The 15,950-nt window shown below is 46.7% G+C and overlaps 1 protein-coding gene across 1 annotated transcript in view; it reads right to left on the bottom strand.

Moving 5' to 3' along the window:
• The window catches only part of FTO (FTO alpha-ketoglutarate dependent dioxygenase), a 314,012-nt gene that overhangs the window by 208,143 nt on the left and 89,919 nt on the right, over positions 1-15,950 (bottom strand). Inside the window, exon 3 of the mRNA XM_054570344.1 lies at positions 10,584-11,208. Coding sequence (XP_054426319.1) covers positions 10,584-11,208 — 625 coding nt within the window. The remainder of the gene's footprint in view (positions 1-10,583; positions 11,209-15,950) is intronic.

Here is a 15,950-nt window from a genome sequence, read left to right as displayed (position 1 = left end):
GCACCAATAAAGTCCCGGACGACAAACAGAGACAGTAATTGCAATCGGCGTTTCCTGATGTCGCCCGTAACTCCAGCACCTTCAAAATGTGCTCATTAAAATAACATTCTTCTGAGACTTTTTTTCCCCCTCGGACTGGGCAGGGAGGAGGGACGCTGCAGGTCTGATAAATTTTTTATTGCATAAGTATAGTGTTGTTTACTTTCTCGATAAAATCAGCTTACAATTATCTATAGTAACTGCAAGTGATTGCTCTTGCCTCGTGTTGTTTTGGAAACGAGCAGAAGCCTAGATGCCTCAGTACCCCTGAAAGGACTTTCAAGTGTCTCAGCGTGTCTGGCGTCTTCCCAGCTCCCAATAACCAGACTGTTACAGAGGTAAGCGATGTGCCAAAATACAAAAACGAAAAAAAAAACCCCACCAGGTTTAAATGTAAGTTTCAAATATCTAAAACTGACCCCTCCAGATTAACCAATTTGATTTTTTAAAGCTACATAGTTTTTAGAAGAAAATTAGTTCCACTTAATAAAAGATAAACTCCAGCAGATATTTAGTTCACATTTTTAAAGCTACATGCAACCACTGTTATGTAGGAAACAAAGAAGGCTGAGCATGAAGGAAGACATGGCTGTTCTAATAAAACAAAAATACATCACTTGAATTTTTGAACCATACTCAATAATATACACCATTAATATTGTATGTCAATAATTTACCTGATATTTATGTATATATTCATCATCACTGCACATTTACAAAGAGCCCTATTTATTTGGCCAAGCGCTAAGATTTCCAAGACTCTGGCCCTGCAGGTCATTTTCTCTGTTCCCTGAACCCCACACCTGGAAAGGCTTAAATAGTAGGTAGGTCACTTCCTTCCGTGTCAGGAGAGGCCTGGAAGTTGCGCATGGTCAGCTGGTACATGAAGTCTAATGATGCTTCCTCTGTCCAGGGTTGACCTATGGCATTCCAGTAACTGCAATGGGGAATCTTCTCTTTATAACTTATTTTTTTTAATTTAAGTATAGTCAATATTCAATCGTACATTGGTTTCAGGCATACAATATAGAGATTTGACATAGCGTACCTTAAATTGTGACTACCCCACTGATTCTAGTAACCATCTGCCACCACACCAACTTATCACAATATTATTGACTACAGACCCCTTTCCATCCGGTCTCTGTTTCTATGAGTCTGTGCTTGTTTCATTTGCCTTGTTTTTAGATCCCACAAATCTGATTTTTTTTTTAATGGAAAGAGACAGAAGGTGAACTGGGAAGGTGTGAGGTGTTGGGAAGACACAAGAGGAGGGAAATGGCAGGGGGATGGATAAGAACATAATCAGTGCTGAGTTACAGGAGTGTCACATGACTGGAATGGATTTCTAAGGGAAGAGGCTAGAGAGCTGGGAGAGGCCAGAGGTGGAGGGCTTTGTGAACCACGTGAGGAGCCTCGACGTCTACTGAGCGCAATGGCAGGCACTCAAGACTGTTGTTCAGAATGATCCCTCGGGTAGGCAGAAGCCTCTGTGGGCAGACTTCGCATAATCTTCCTGGACAGGTTTCCAAAGTAATGGCAAAAGGCACGAGCCAAAGAGAGTGTGGGAAACGCTCCCGAAGGACCTCCTCCCTAGGAGAGAAAGACTAGCCAAGGAGAGGCCTCCTGGGAGAGTCCCACAAGGTAGGAATGCTTCCCCGTGGGTGGGGAAAAGACGGGCATCAAGCCTGCTGCTCCACGGGGCACACTCCTCAGCCGCTGGGGAGTGAACGGTCTGAGAAAATGGGGAATTCAGGTAAGTTTGAAGGGAAAACCTAATCAGCCCCAGCTCAGAATCTGTAACCAGAAGCTGCTCTCAGACACCTCAGAGCAATGCAGGACACACATAGTCCCCTGACACAGATAAACTGCAAAATTAATTATAAGTTTTCTGGGATTTCAGGAGAAGTATTTGAAAACTCCTTACCGAAAAATCTAAAGCCCTTCACCATGATGTCTGGCTCTGTCAGCTTTCCGATTAAGCGTTTGAAGAAAAAAAAATTTTTAAGATATAAACATTCACATAAGTGGGAGAACCTCATTACATCATTTTTCATGGACTTGGTGGGGAAAAAGTGAAAGCGAGGAAAGGAGAGAAAAATTGCTCCGGGGCTCTTCGTTAAAGCTTGAAAACCACCCCATTATCTAAAGTAAAATATGAAATGAGGAAAGGAAGCAGAACCTCTCAAGCAAGACTTCCTCCAAACCTGAGCTTCTGACAATGGAGGCTACAGAACCCAGGGCAAGCCCAGGAAAGGGCAGAGGGAAGCCCAGACACTCACAGGGCACCTTTATGTTGTAGATAATAGAGAAGGTCAGAGTCAAACTAGACTAAGCAAGAGGACAGTCATTTGTTCACCCAGCTTCAGGCAAAGCTTTGTCCAGAGTTCAAAGCACATATCTTAGACTGAGTTTCTCTCCTTCCCAAAACTCCTGACAAGGGAAGAGGAGGCCACAAAAGTTGGGAGCAGTCATGAGAAGCTGGTTTGCCTCAGGAGAGGAAAGCACAGCTCAAGAACCAGAAGACGAAGGGGAAGAGACTGGAAGTCATCCCGCCGCTACTGCGGAACAAGGCCGCCTGGAAGCCAGTGAAACCTCTGGTCATCATGTTAAGGGAGGCAAATCCTCATCATTTTAAATGCAGACTGCTGAGGTAAGACATTTGCTATCTGAAATCAGAAGAATCCTAACTCTAAGCAGAGACTGTAGTCACAGAAATTGAAGAGTTATTGGACAATGGGCACAATGTAGTTGCAAAGCACAAACTACTCAAGAACAGAACATACTTATTGATTTGGGGAAACAAATGTTTATTAATGTTGCAGTATATATAGATACAAATACGAAGCAAGATACAAACCCTGGCTTCAAAGAGCTACCGTTCTAATTCAAACATATGTAAAACTAATGCACGACCCACATCCAGATGGTGGTTACTGTCAAGGGGAGACTACATTTGAAGGGAGCATTTTCAGGTGTAAGTGTTTTATTTATTAATCTGGGTGATAGGCATGTCACTCTGTGGCAATTCATCAACTGTCTATTAATAATCTATGTTATATTTCAGTATTGAAAAAAAAAAAAACAAACCCTCGCCAGTTGGATGAGCTGGCAGATCATATTAAGGAAATATCTCAGAGCAGATTAAAAAATGCAAACACATTAAAGGGAATAAATTTTTAAAAATTAGAGGAACAGCCCAGGAGCTTCAACAACCAAAACATATAGGTTCTAGAAAAAAGAGAAAATTCAAGAGGAAGAAATAATTAACAAAGTAATTCAAGAAAAAGTCCCACATGGAAAAATATGAGTGTCCAAATGCCAGTAGCATGGGTGAAAAAACATCGTGTAAAATTATAAAACATTAGGGAAAAAAATCACCACAAATTAAGGATAAAGAAAAATCAGAACTCTCAGCATAAACACTAGAAGGTAAAAGACACTGGGGCTATGCTCTCTGAAGAAAAATCTGGAAAAAAGTATTTCCTACCAATATTTCTATACCTAATGCATATATGCATGTCAAGGCAGCATAAAGATAAATTAAGATAGTCAAAGTCTCAAAATTTAAGCACCTAAGCACCACCCTTTCTCAGGAAACGAGGATATGCTCCACCAAGATAAAGAAACCAGTCAGGAAAGAGACAGACATGGGATACAGGAATCTGAATCACCAACAAGGAGAGGAAGGGACTAGACTAGGTCACACAGATGGGACATCACAACACAGTACATCTGTGTTCGTCTTCTCTGACGAGCCACTTGAGCTTCAGATCCCACCAGAAGAAGGCATACAGGGGTGTCCAAACTTTTGGCATCTTTGGGTCACACTGGAAGAAGAAGAGTTGTCTTGAACCATACATTCAATACATTGCAACACGTAATCAGAAAAAAAATCTCATAACGTTTTAAGTAAATTAACCATTGTGCGTTGGGCCGCATTCATAGCCATCCTGGGACTCACGCAGCCCAGGGGCTGCAGATTGGACAGCCCTGGAGGTAACCATCTGGATTAGAGCAAGTCTGAATACTCTGGAAGTACTTCTTCAAGCAAATGAAGTTGACAGAGTATCTGATGCTTCTGAAGCTCTTGAGAGGAGACTGAGACAACTGGTAGACAGCGTAGGATTTCGCTAGCGATGACTACACAGAAAACCACTCAAACAAAACACCAGAGCACTATTAACAAAGGAAAAGAATAAAACATGTAAAGAAAAGGGACACCGGTCCAAGTTTATGACAAGGCTCTGAGTACCATGTTCATAGACAGGGGAACTATGAAGACTGAATGCTGACGTAACCGAAGTTACAGCACACCCATGTCGGGACTGCGGGACTGCGAAGAGCATGCCGTGGGGGCAGACAGGGCGAGTGAAGAGGCCTAAGTCCTCACTTTCCACGCCAGGAAGCCTGTAAATAATGCCCCAAACAGTGTTAAGTACAATGCTTTCTTTCAGAAGCATTGACTAAAAGAAAAGAGTAAGAATGGTTGCCTCTGAGGAAATGCAAATGAGGCGAAAAGGCACAGATAGCTGCTGTTTTTGCTTAACAAAATGTGTAATTTTAATAAAAACTTAAAATAACATTTACTGAATATTCACTATGTACTAAACACTGTTACGTTCTTAGCATTTTGCATGCATTTAATCCTCACAATCCTGAGGTGGGATTCCCTTGGTTCTCATCCCTCCTGCAAATGAGAAAACTGAGTCAGGAAGAATTTAAGCAACCTGCCTAAAGCCCCATAGCTGATTTACATGAATGATGTCATTCAATAGTACAGAATTTAATTGCTCATCTATGTCAGAGACAATAAAGCTTTTTCCACTCCAATTTGTCCTCCTATCTCCTGCTCATGACATTAACACACTATTAAAAATTCAGCCATTTTTGGAGAAAATATTTGAAAATCACATATCTGATAAGAGACTGAGATCCATAATATATAAAGAAGTCCTAACACTCAACGATTAAAAAAAAAGCAACCAAAAATGAGCAAAGGACTTGAATAGACATTTCTGCCAAGAAGATAAACAAATGACTGATGAGCACATGAAAAGATGCTCGACATCATTACTCACTAGGAAAATGCAGAAGACGTGACCTCACACCGACTGGGGTGGCTATTATTTAACAACAACAAAACAAGCACAAGCAGAAACGAGTGTTGCTACAGATGGAGACCACTGTGCACTGCTGGTGGGAATGTAAAATGGGGCGATCGTTGTGGAAAACAGTATGGTAGCTGCTCAAAAGAATAAACATACAATCGCCGTTTGATCCGGCGATCTCAGGCTATACACACAAAAGGAGTAAAACCAGGGACTCGGATACCCGCCCAACGCTCACTGCAGCATTATTCCCTGCGGCCAAGACAGGGAAGCAAATCAGACGTCCACCGGTGGACAGACGGATGAAGAAAAAGGAACACATCGGTACGATGGAATTCTATTCATCATTACAAAGAAATAAAATTCTGATACATGCTGTAACACAGATGAGCCCCCGATACATGATGTTAAGTAAAATAGGCCCTGTGTATAAGGACAAATACCGTGTGGTTGCACCTACCTAAGGTCCCGAGAGCAGTCGGAAACACAGGGACAGAAGGTGGCACGGTGGTTACACTGAGGTGGGGGAAGAGGGATGGAGTTTCAGCTGGGGGTGATGAAAAAGTCCTGGAGATGGACAGTAGTGATGATTACACAACAGCATGAACATACTTAATGCCACTGAATTGTAACTTAGAAATGGTTATAATGTGGTAAATCTTTATATTCTGCAGATTTTACCACAATAAAAAAGAAACAAAAAGTAAACCACTCATACACACAATAACATGGATGAGTCGCAAAACAATCATGCTAAGTGAAAGAAGGCAGACCCCCCCCCGCAAAAAATCATACTGTGTAATTCCAGTATTTATATTAAATTCTAGAAAAGGCACTAATAGACGGTCTAGTGACGGGGCAGAGCAGTGGCTGCCCAACGTGGGGGACAGGGGGGCCAGGAGGCTCAGAAGGAGGCAGCACCAAGGGGCATGAGGAGACTTCGGGGTAATGGCTGCGTGTGCGGGTCCCTGTCCTGACCGTGGTGACGGCTTCGCAGGAGTGTTACACTTCTGCACTTGTGAATCTGAAATACGTGCAGTCTACTGAATGTAAATTATACCTCAAGAAAGCCACTGAGAGAGGGGGGACATCAGCCGTTCTCACGGGCCGGCTTCGACCTATGGGAGATGTCGCTGCGGGTCTTCCTGCGCCACCAGCACTGAGCGCCGCCACTGTCTTCTGGCAGAGAGACAGGACTGTGTACACAGGCCCGTCGCCACCTCTGCCCCTTCTAACCGGCCCCCGTCTCTAGTGTGGGTGACGGCAGCCGCCTTCCAGCTGCCCTGCGGCCGGGTGGCCTCTCTTCTACCCACACACGCGACAGCTCCCATCCCCAGGGCCAGCCCGGCACTTTGTACACGACCCTGCGGGGCCCTAAGTCCTGCCCACCCCCACGCCCAGCCTTGGCTGCCCTCACACTTCTGTTTCTCTCCCTCCTCGCTCCATGCCATCCACACTTGCTGCTTCCGAAACTCCCCAACATCACACTCCAGACCCTCTCCACGTAGCCTGCTTTCTCTTCGCTCACTCTGCTCCAAGCCTTTGCTGAAATGTTCCCTTCTAAAGGCAGCCTGCCCTTCCTAGTTGGCCGTGAGCCTCACCTCACGCCTGCCACACAATCTACTGAACTGTTTCCTTCCCATCTCTCCTTGCTAAAACGTAAGCTGTCCAAGGGCAGGATTTGTGTTCATTGTGATATGTTCAGCACCGAGAAGTGTGCTTGGCAAATAGCAGATGCTTCCTGTTGGCTGAATAAATAGTTGCATGGAGGTAAAAAAAACATGTGACTGATAGGACTAGACAAGCTTTACTGAGCAGTGTAAGTGACTTCACAATAACACAAAGCAAATGGGCTTTGAGACCTTCGACAGGAATGCTGGGAGGCTAAGAAAATCATCAGATATCACAGCCTTTTTAAAAGGGGGAACATTGCCAAACCCTAAGCTACAATTACAATCTAGCTTTCATGGTCTCAAAGCTGAGCTAAGAAATATAAAGATCTCACAACTATGGGAGAAAGTTCCCATCTTTAAGTGGACTTAACGCTTCCCAAGTCATGAATGGGAATGTGAGGGTTAAAAAAATATCATTGCAAAGTCTCAACTTTCTAGCCTGTCACTTACACAATAGGAGGCACGGACTGGAATCCCTCCCTCTTGGCCCTTCACGAGAGACTGAGAAAATAAGATCAAGAATCTGCAGTATTTGGCAATCTTTGGCACTAAAATAGCTTAAGAACTGCTTTTCCTATAAAGACAACCTCCCAGAAAATGTTTCCTTCCAAGTAAACCAAAATGGTAACCCGTTATTTTGTTTAAGTGGTCTGTTTGAAGGTGTTCCAGTCTAAGAACAAGGTGTAGGACCATATTAAACAAAGAGTTTGTAATGCCTTCCCTGCTAAAATGGGCGGGGTAGTGTGTTTTTTAATATCCCGTAGTAACTAGCAATTGCTGGCAAAGCTAGAATAAAAAAATCAAATGCTCTGCCTATGCACACATGGTTCCGCAAAGCCATTTCTGATTAAAAATCATACCATTTCAATCTCCCTACTGGAGAGATCTTTTCCCTAGAACTGCTTGGGAAGCCTTTGACTTCAGTATATAATTACACGTATCCTATACAAATTACTTCTCGGAGAAATAAATCGAAGTGGGGTGACCAGCTCACTATAAACCTACTTGAAGATTTCACTGGGAAAAGGTATTGAGAGCAAGTCCAGAAAGATCTTAAGCTTTGCCTGAATTCGGCTTCAGCGGGAAGTAATCGCCTCTTTTCTGAACTGCCAACGCGTCTTCTGTGACTCTGTCCCACGGCATGTAACACTCTCTTGTCGCTAACTAACAGTGTGGCCTTGAACAAGTCACTTCCATTCTCCTCACCTCCAGGCTCTCATCTGTGAAATGAGAGGCTTGACCTAGGCGACTTCAAAAGGCCCTTCCAGAACAGATGCATCACCATTTCATCACTAGACTCACAGGAGCTCCCCTCCCCTCCCCTGTCGTTTCCAGGCAAGAAGGGCGTCTGATTTACCTTGGGAGCCTCCGTGCTGCCCGGAACGGCTCGCGGAACTTCCCTGAGCAAATGCTCAATAAACAAGCCTGGGGCCCAGAAAACAGTACCGTTGCCTGAAATATCCACTCTGTCCTTTTTAAGCCCTTCCCAACCCCAAACACCATTTTAATCCAAATGGCTCTCTTCAAGTCCACCTGAACGTGCCTCTGGCAGGACGCTAAGGAGGCCAGAGAAACAGGCATGTCCCTTGTCGCCTGGAAGAAGCCACTTGGAAGAGATGTACCCCCAAGAAGTTTCAAGGTACGTGCACTGAAAGCCACCTGACCCACTATCACGCATGCAGCCAGAGACCTGGCGGAAGTTTCGCTTCACAGAGCTAATGAATTCTCATCATCCGAGAGGCTGTGTGGACAGACAGAGCCGACACTGTGGGGAGAGAGGAGCAAGGGCGTCAGGGCCAGCAAGGAAGAGCGAGTAGAACATTCCTTTAGCTTGTCCAGAGATGGACATCCAAAAACTCCAAAGCCCAGAGAAATCTATACTGCAGGGACAGGAAATGCCTGCTCCGAAGGCATTGGGCCAAAGCTGTTAGGACTCTGGAGCCAAAACACAGAGGTTCAAATCCCAGCACTGCTAATTCATACTGTATAGCCGTGGGAAAGCGATGCATCTTTCTGTGCCTCAGTTTCCTAATTTTGTAAAATGAGGGTAGCAGTAGCACTTGGATCATGGGGCAGTTATAAAAAGTGAGTAAGTTAGTACCTGTAAACTGCTTATCCTAGTGGATGGTACCCAGTAGGTGCTCCATAAAAGAGAGCTCCCAGCATGGCTATTATTATTAGACAGGCTTCCAGGAGTCCCCGGATGCCGACGCTGCAGCTCCCTCCTCCAGTAGAAATCTGAAGGATAAGCCTTATTGGTACCCTTTATCAGTCTTAACTAGTCCTGACCACAGAAACTAGTCATTAAAAATTCAAATTCCTTTCTGAGAGAGATTCTAGATTTCAGGAACTACTCGGTCACCCACACTCTGGGAGGACAATGGGACTATTAAGCTGTAAGGCCGAGGGGACCTGGAGCACAAAGACACCTTTGTGGCCGCCCAGGCACCACATACCGCGGCCTGCGTGTCAGAGCGCAGCCTCCGTAAGGAGGAGACCAGCAAACCCCACTGCTGGTTCCCATCAGAGTTCTCGGATACCATCATTCTTAAAGCCCTGGCAAGGCCTTGTTAAGGGTCAGAGGGCCTCAGGGCTTTCCATTCGGACAGCAGCAAATCCCCACGCAGCAGTGTTCTTAAGTCAGCATCAGCGTTTGAGATGCCAAGGAACCGGGGGAAATTTTCAGCCACTGAACTAGTTCCTTGTTCCAGGCTGAAGGCCTAAGGCCAGGTTAGAAAGTAGTTCAGGTATCCTGGGGAACATCCTAAGGCTGGGAAATGGTAAGAAATTGAAAGAGAACCATGAGAATTTCTCTTTCCAATCCCTTTTTGCAAAACAGGCATTTTAGTAAACAACAAGAAGATCCAGCTGAAAAAACCAGCTGTCAGAAAACAATAACCCTTCAAAGTTCCAGTTCATTCCATCATGCACTGTGTAGAACTCAGGTTTTCCAAGCATCTTCCAATACACAAGGAGAGGAGATATACCTATATCTTATATTCCTTTGTCAGATAATCAGGCAAAAACGAAAGCCGGGCAGGGGTGTCACGCTCTGATCAGCGTCTTCAATGTCCTTTGTAATTAATAGTCCTGTCCCAGAAAACACTAAACACACAGAACCTGAACGAGAGAAGGAAAACGGGGGTGGGTCACAAAAAAAGGGAGCCTGTGACCTGTGCTCCAAGGGGACCAGGAGAAAGAGCCCGCCACACCCACGCAGTCAGGTCTCAGCGCGCAGGACAGGCGGGGGGCTGGGGAGGCTCCTGAGCAGAGAGGACTGAGTGCTGGCAAACCAGCAGTCAGAGCGGGATGAAGCCAGAGCAAGTCCCTATTTGACAGACCATTCCCCACAAGACAGCGACATCAGCCCTAATAAAATATTTTGGCAAGACGGGAAACGTGCACCTGTGGGAACCTGGAGAGATCTGACAGGTTTTGGTTGTCCCAGCCCTTTATCAGCACCTTCCCAATCTTCTCCGCGCTTTAGAGAAAGGCACTCACTGTGTGAAACCGAGGCCGCTCTCCGGGGCCTGGGAGGGACAAGGCAACAGTCGTGCTGACACGCTGCGCCAGGATGACCATGAGCCAGGCAGCACAGCTGCGCGAGGAAGGGGTGTGTCCTGCAGCTACGCGGCTGCGGCTAAACAGGACATACGAGCCCCGTGTTCACACACACGCACACGCATATGCACGCACGCACGCTCACGTGTACGTCCAGAGCCTCCACAGCCCTGGCTGCGGGACGCCGAGCGGACCGTACCTTCACAGCTGTAACTGTACACCGCCACCGCCGACCTGTCCACCAGGTTCTCGTCGTGGTGCCAGCTCACCGCCATCTTCCCCATGCCGAAGTAAGGTTCCTCTTTCAGGTAGGGCATCTTCTGGGGGTCCATGAAATTCAGCAAAGTCACGTTGTATGCAGACCTGTTCTTAATGTCCACTTCATCTTGCCCGTCGAAAGACCCCAGGCCAACCCGAGGGAAGTCCGGACCTATGCACACTGGCACGACATCGATGTTCGCTCTGTCCTTGGCAACCAGCTCCTCCCAAGCCTGGATGGTCTCGACCCGCAGGTACTCGTTGAGCCTGAGGAAGGTCTGGCAAGCCGCAGCGACCTCCGCCTCGTGGTAGTTTGCAGTGGAGCCCTTCACCGGCCAGGGGACCGAGAAGAGCCTGGTGTTGAGGTACTTGTAGGTGCAGCCGGGGTTACCGATGAGGATGCGCGAGACCGGAGTGAGCAGGTCTTTGCCTTGGATCCTAACCAGGTCCCGAAACAGGCAGCCGTGCTTGTGCAGGGCGACGAAGGCTTCCTGGACGTCCTTGTGGAGCTCCTCAGGGACGCTGCCGGCCTCGCGGAGGACGAGCTTCGGGTACTTCAGCTGCCACTAAAGCAAACCAGAGCAAAGACGTGTGCTTATAGAGAGTGTGGATGTCAGTGTTTCCAAAGGGTGTTTCTTTATAGGCATTAGGGGGTAAAAATGTAAAACAACAAAAACAAAAACAAAAAAAACAACTGTCTGGTGGTATTTCTAAAGAGGACTCACGTCTCTAGCCTAAAACAGAGGACTAAGTCATACAAATGTCACCAGCTCTGCAGTCGAGACTTCAAGTCCACGCTCAAGGAGCAATCTTTAATGTATAAAAGAAATACCATAATAATTTGGGCTTTGCTCTCTTAGGCTCCCTCTATCGCCACGTCTCCCTTCAGTCTGTCTTTCAGCCTTTTGTGCTCCAGGGAACATAATTTTATTAATTAAAACTGCTTGTCCCCTATGTGCTCAGCGCTTACTAAAGGCCACGTACTATGCCCAGCGATTTGTATACATGAACTCAGTTACTTCCCACAGCCGTATGTGGTAGCCCTATTCTGATATTCTGTTTACAGACAAGAATCCTGAAGCCTAGAGACATTTTAAAAACGTGCCCGAAGTCCCACAGCTGATGAACATGGGGCTGACATTGGAAGCCACTGGGCTCTGGAATCTGGGTCCAGAGCAGGATGTCTCAGCTACTAGGCTGCACGGCATCCCCACAAAGGACACCCTGGATTCTGCTTCAACACTTTCACTGAAGGAGAAATCACTTCTGTCTGGGAGCTGGGCCCTGAGATCCATGAACATGAGAGCCGTGACAGTTTTGTTCACAAGAGTCCCGAACATACTCGCTAACTTGTGAGTGAGTGAGTGAGTGAGTGAGAGAATAAACGAAGGAACGGGGTGCTCCTCTGGGACTCAGAGAGCTGGACGGTTCTAGTGGTGTCGCTGCAGGGGAGTCCTGGAGGAGGAGTCTCTCAAACACGGAACGACGTGGATTTACGGGTGCAGTTGCAAAGTGCACTGCCTTCTCAGCCAGCACCTCTGGCTCCCGGGACGTGGCATGTGAATTAATAGCAAGTCAGAGCGCCCTGATTCCCTACAATGAAATGAACTTCTTTTTTTTTTAAACCAAAGCACAGGATTTCACACTCACCCTGATAAAATTTAATGTGACTGGGTTGCTTCTTCGTGTTGTGCAGCCCACACTTTTTAACATACATTCCTTCTGTGTCTTCACTCGGTGATCACTGTTTATATGATTAAATGGGGCAAAACCATTTATAGTTCCAAACTTTCTTTTTCACTTAAAATATGTCTACGGAGCACCTAGAATATACTAGACAGAGATTTGGCTCTTGCCTTCACAGAGCTTTCTCCCGAATCAGATAAATAAATGAGAAAAAGTAACACCAAACCAACCAGTAGGAAATCATAGGGTAAGAAAGGGCTCTCTGAGGGGCCGGCATGTAAGCTGAGATCTTCAGGAAGAGAAGGAAACAGCCATGTGACCAACTAGGGAAAGAGCATCCCAGGAAGAGGGATGGACACCAGCCGACTATAGAGACAAAAGAAGGCCAGCTCAGCAGGGGGAAAAAGCCAAAGGCAGAGTGAGATGAGATGAGGAGGAGGAGAAGGAGGAAGGCAGGCGACGGGTCACACCTTGAGGTCAAAGCAAGGACTCTGGACCCGACTGCAAATGAACTGGAAGATTCAAGGGGGGGGAAGAGTAATTTGATTTTTTTCTTTTTCTTTTTTTTTTTCCTTTTTATTGAATTTATTGGGGTGGCACTGGTTAATAAAATGATATAGGTATCAGGTGTACAATTCTGTAATTGTGTGTTCAGCACCCCAAGTCAAGTCTCTCTCTGTCACCATTCACCCCCATATACCCTTCTCCACATCACGGTAATTTGATTTTCATTGATAAAAATCACTCAGTTAAAATACCAGGCATGGAATGGAAAGAGGCTAATATGAAAGTAGAATATCCTATTAGGTACTATTACATTGATGCAGGAGAAACGTGAGGATGGTCTGGATGAGAGACAGAGATAAATGGACAGATAAAATACATATTTAATTGGCAGAGCAAAAGGATGTGCTTCTGGGTTGGACGTGAGGGGTGAAGAAAGGTAAGAAGTTATGGATGACTTCTGAATTTCTGAATTGATTAAATGAATAAACAATTTACTATTTTTGGAAATAGGAAAGACTCAGGCAAAACAGAAATGGTGGGAGGACGAACAGAGAGGAATGAGGGACTCCGTCTTGGGGTTGCAGTCATTCAGAGACCTGTGAAATCCTTGGGTAGAAACAGCAGGGGGGCCGTGGATACACCCACCTGGAGCTCAGGGGAGAAAGTGGGGCACCGGAAATCAGGGTGGGAGTTGTCAGCATGCAGCTGGTTTTTAAAGGCCTGGGAACTGATGAGGTCTCCTAGGGAACCAGCAAATACAGGAGGGGGCCCAAAGCCATCTCCTGGGCGCAGAGGAGGGCTCAGCCCAGGGGACCAGGGAGTGCAATAATGCAGAAGCCGAAAGAGAGCACGTCTGGAAGGGTGGAGCCATCAGTTACATCGGCCGCCCGAGAGGCCACGTGAGAGGAGGACAGCCGTGACCCACTAGATTTGGCAGCATGGAAATCACTGGTGACAACGCCAAGCGCCATTTCTGCAGAGGGGTAGGCATGAGAGCAGGTTCATGACGAATGAAAAGGGAGGAAGTGGAGGTGGCCCACAGAAGTGTCTGAGTGGCCCTGCTGCGGCAGGCGGATCGAGACGGCTCTCAGCAGTGGAAGAGAGCAGAGTCGGTACACTCGTGGGGATGCCACGAAGGGAGGAGGCTGACATCGCAGAAGCGGGGGCGACGAACCACAGGAGCAAAGCCCTGGCGTGTCCAGAAAGGGGGCCTCCCAAAGGGAGGCAGACACACCTGTGGGATTTATAGGGCAATCCTCTAGCGTTGAAGCGGGGAGGGGAGGAGAACTGTTTTATCACTAATCTAAAAAAAGAAAGAAACCAAGCTTTACTAAAATATGTATCTACGTATCGGGACTCCAACCTATACACAGTGTGCTAGAGTCACTTCGTCTCACTTCCAGAAAGCCTATTGTGTGCATCTCTTCCTGGTCACGCCTCCAGTCACGCCTGGCTGAAACTGACCGTGGTGGAGATACACACAAGGAAACCGGGAAACTCCAAAAATCAAGGCTGTCCCCCAGCCCGGGGAACCAGTCGTTACACATGTAGTAGGATACCACTGTTTATGCTGCAAACTGGTTCCTGAGAGGATACGATCACGAGCATTTGGAAAGGAGAAAAAAATACTTCCTATTCTGGAAGAGGCTGGAAGGGAAAAAAGATGTCCATTCATAGGACTATAAATTTGAAAATAGGCAGCTGACTAAGCCCTGGTGGGGGGCGGGGAGAGGGGCGCTTCCATTTTTCTCAGTGAAGATGTAAAACAAATCACCAGCTAAGAATATGGGCTGGTCATTAGGGCTGTTTGCCAAATAGTTTTGGATTCCTTCCCCATCGCCCGGCGTTTGGGGCCCAACGCAGAGTCACAGCGCCGGGCCCCCTCGTGTTGTACGCAACACGGGGCTGCTTCGGCTGCCTGAGGAACGATGGCCGTCACCCCTAGCCTGGAGCGCTTCATCGTCAGCGCCAGACCCTCCAGAACACTTTTCCCTTTGGCACAGCAACCAGCTGGTGGCTGCTTGAATTCCTGAGTTACTGCTTTAATGGGTAGTGACTCTCTGCCAGCCCGCAAATGATGTGTAAAATGAAGGAGAAATATTGTCGGGGGCAGCCACTGAGAACTGAGGGCTGTTTTTGTTCCTACAGCGTTATCTGGCCTGTCCTGGCTGATCCAGAAAGCAGGACATGGAAGGTAGGCAGACGGCGGGAGGAAGGAGGCAGCAGAAAAATGCCTTGGAGTCAGGTCGAATGGGGGAGAACGGATTTCCTAGGAGAGCCCTGCCGGCGTGCCTTGCTCACCACTCCGGGGCGGGGGTCGTAAACGTGAAGCGACAAAGAGCAGAGTTAGGTAGCGCCCCACACGGGCCTGTCGCAGAGACTGTCGGGATGCGCGCAGAATTTCTAGTTTCTGTCTCTCATGTTTCCCAGTGGGAACACGAAAACAGAAATATCACACTTTCTGTTTACACAGCTCCTGAAGGGAGCAATGTAATATAGTGAGTAAGAGACAGAACATTTTGGGGCCATGGACAGCAAGTTTATCACTAACCTGGTTATCCTCTGAGCAAGTCCACAAGGGCTTAGTATACTTGATGGACATCTACCTAGCAAGATAGTTAAGAAGAAAATTTCTCCACATTTTAACAATTCCAGTGTTGTTTTAATAGTCCTTAATGTAAAATATTGAAGAAAACTAAGATACAATAATTCCCAGGAACTTTGTTTTAGAACACACTCCTTCGGGGCCGAGAAGACCGGAAAGAAAACAGACACACAGACACACAGACACACAGACACACACACACCCACACACCCACACACCCACCCTCCCCCTCTCTTGCTGGTATTGTTAAATATATACTGGGGCTGGAAACTGTAGAAAATATATTTAATACAGGGTGACTATGACTCTAAGGACCTGGGAAATCCCTATGACCATAGGAGTATCACTTGTAAATACCCTGAGGTTAAAGACAGCAGTCTGAAAATAAAACAATAGTAATGACAGGGGAATGTATTCAAAAAAAATCTTCTCCTGATGTCTCCTGAGCCTTCCCCACAGACCACATCTGCCTCTCTTCCCGGCGCTTCCCCTTCCAGGCAGGCTGCCCCC

Source organism: Pteronotus mesoamericanus, unplaced genomic scaffold (assembly GCF_021234165.1).
Source record: "Pteronotus mesoamericanus isolate MK-2021 breed Mesoamerican mustached bat unplaced genomic scaffold, CSHL_Meso_final contig_202, whole genome shotgun sequence".
Taxonomy (NCBI): domain Eukaryota; kingdom Metazoa; phylum Chordata; class Mammalia; order Chiroptera; family Mormoopidae; genus Pteronotus; species Pteronotus mesoamericanus.
The sequence above is the reverse complement of the archived record's forward strand: the minus strand, read 5'-3'. Positions and strand labels throughout refer to the sequence as shown.